The 1,770-nt window shown below is 41.1% G+C and overlaps 1 protein-coding gene across 1 annotated transcript in view; it reads right to left on the bottom strand.

Annotated features, from left to right (window-relative positions):
* Positions 1-1,770, bottom strand: part of LOC101851029 (alpha-protein kinase 1) — a gene marked incomplete in the record, with an annotated part of 62,530 nt that overhangs the window by 28,093 nt on the left and 32,667 nt on the right. Inside the window, 1 exon segment of the mRNA XM_013080869.2 lies at positions 233-387. Within this exon segment, the coding sequence (XP_012936323.1) occupies positions 233-387 (155 nt within the window).

Raw genomic sequence — 1,770 nt, 5'->3', positions numbered from 1 at the left:
TGTGTGTGTGTGTGTGTGATTATTTGTGTGAGTGTGTTTGTGTGTTTGTTTGTGTCAAAAACAGCCGTCGCAACAGTTAGTTTAACCTTCTTCGCGAAAGTTCGGCAAAGAATTCTCTTAAAGACAAACAAACAAATAAGCTACACATCAAATAAAAACATGGACCAAAGAAACACGCAAATAAAAACAAACAAACGAAAAAACAAACATTAAAAAATGTTCAGGGACTCACCGGAAATTGGAGAACCATTTGACGAGCTGTGCCGTGTTGTTCTTATTGAACATGACGTCAGGGAAGAACATCTTGAGGATGGGTGACGTGGGGTACCTCGTGTAGAAGAACATCAGCTTGGCCTTCCGCAGGTGCATGGGCGTCAGCGTGGACGTGTGCGATTGGTTAAGGAGCAGTAACAGTTTTTGTTGTGTGTTTTTTAGTTTTAGTAAGAGTTTTACGGCATTTGCAACACAACAAGGTCATATAATATAAGTGCGGGAGATTAGAAGGAGGGGAGATAACGGTGCATAGGAGCCAGCGTGGACGTGTGCGATTGGTTAAGGAGCAGTAACATTTTTTTTTTAAGTTTTAGTAAGAGTTTCGATGTTTAAAACAATCAGGAAACGACAAATGCAGTGTTTTGGAAACCTGAATAGACGTAATGGTCTTGAACATCTAGCTCTCACTGGCAAAATTGAAGGCAAACGAGGAAGGGGTCGGCCCAGAACAACATACTTGGGGAACCTAAACAAATGGGTAACAGGGAAAGATCAGGAAAACGTAGCTTTTTTTTTAGAGCATTCGAGCAAAGGAATGAATGGAAAACCATGATCGCCGATTCTGTCGCAGATCTGGCATTGAATGATGATGATGATGATAAGTAAGAGTTTTACGGCACTTGCAACACAATAAGGTCATATAATATAAGTGCCGAAGATTAGATGTCTTACAAGAGAAAAGAAGGAGGAGAGATAAAGGCGACTGTTGTTTGATAGGAAAGAAGGAGCAAACTACTCCAGAGCACCCGCCAACCACCCACAGTAACAGTTTTGGTTTGTTTTGTTTATTTTTGTTGGGTTGTTGACTGTTGTTGTTTTTATATAGTTGCAGCTTTTTTAAAGTAAAGAGAAGTATACGTGCTATTTATCATCACATGGAGATGAACAGAGACATGAAAGTCGGAATAAACGTTTGGAATCAAGTACTTTGTCCTCGTTCGTGTTTGAGAAACAGTGACGAAAAACTAATACAACTACAACATAGAGAACAAAGAAAATTAAGACAGATCACGTGATGCAGGTCCAAAGTCAAATCGAAAGGTTCTGTCCCTTAAACGTAGAGAAAAACCAATCAGAGGCTACTTTTTTTAGTCAACATTTGAAACTAACAGTGAAGTTTATCTACAAAAACTGGAACCATGTTTGCAAAAGGGGGAAAGAGAGAGAGAGAGAGAGAGAGAGAGAGAGAGAGAGAGAGAGAGAGAGAGAGAGAGAGAGAGAGAGAGAGAGAGTTCTGTCAGTACATCAGGATAGTTACGAGGAGTGGGGTGGGGTAGAAGTGGGAGGCTTTTCAAACAACAGGTATATTTGCCCAACGCTGATGTGTTTGGCCTATTCCTTCGCAAAATTGTTCTAGATTAGACTTTTGACATCACACAGGAATCCCCCGGTGACCAAATTACCCACCTACCTAAGGTGTGCCTTGGTAACGTGAGACAAAGAGAGAGAGGGAGGGAGAGAGAGAGAGAGAGAGAGAGAGAGAGAGAGAGAGAGAGA

Source organism: Aplysia californica, unplaced genomic scaffold (genome assembly GCF_000002075.1).
Source record: "Aplysia californica isolate F4 #8 unplaced genomic scaffold, AplCal3.0 scaffold00103, whole genome shotgun sequence".
Taxonomy (NCBI): domain Eukaryota; kingdom Metazoa; phylum Mollusca; class Gastropoda; order Aplysiida; family Aplysiidae; genus Aplysia; species Aplysia californica.
Note: the sequence above shows the minus strand (reverse complement) of the source record. Positions and strands in the feature narration are given on the sequence as shown.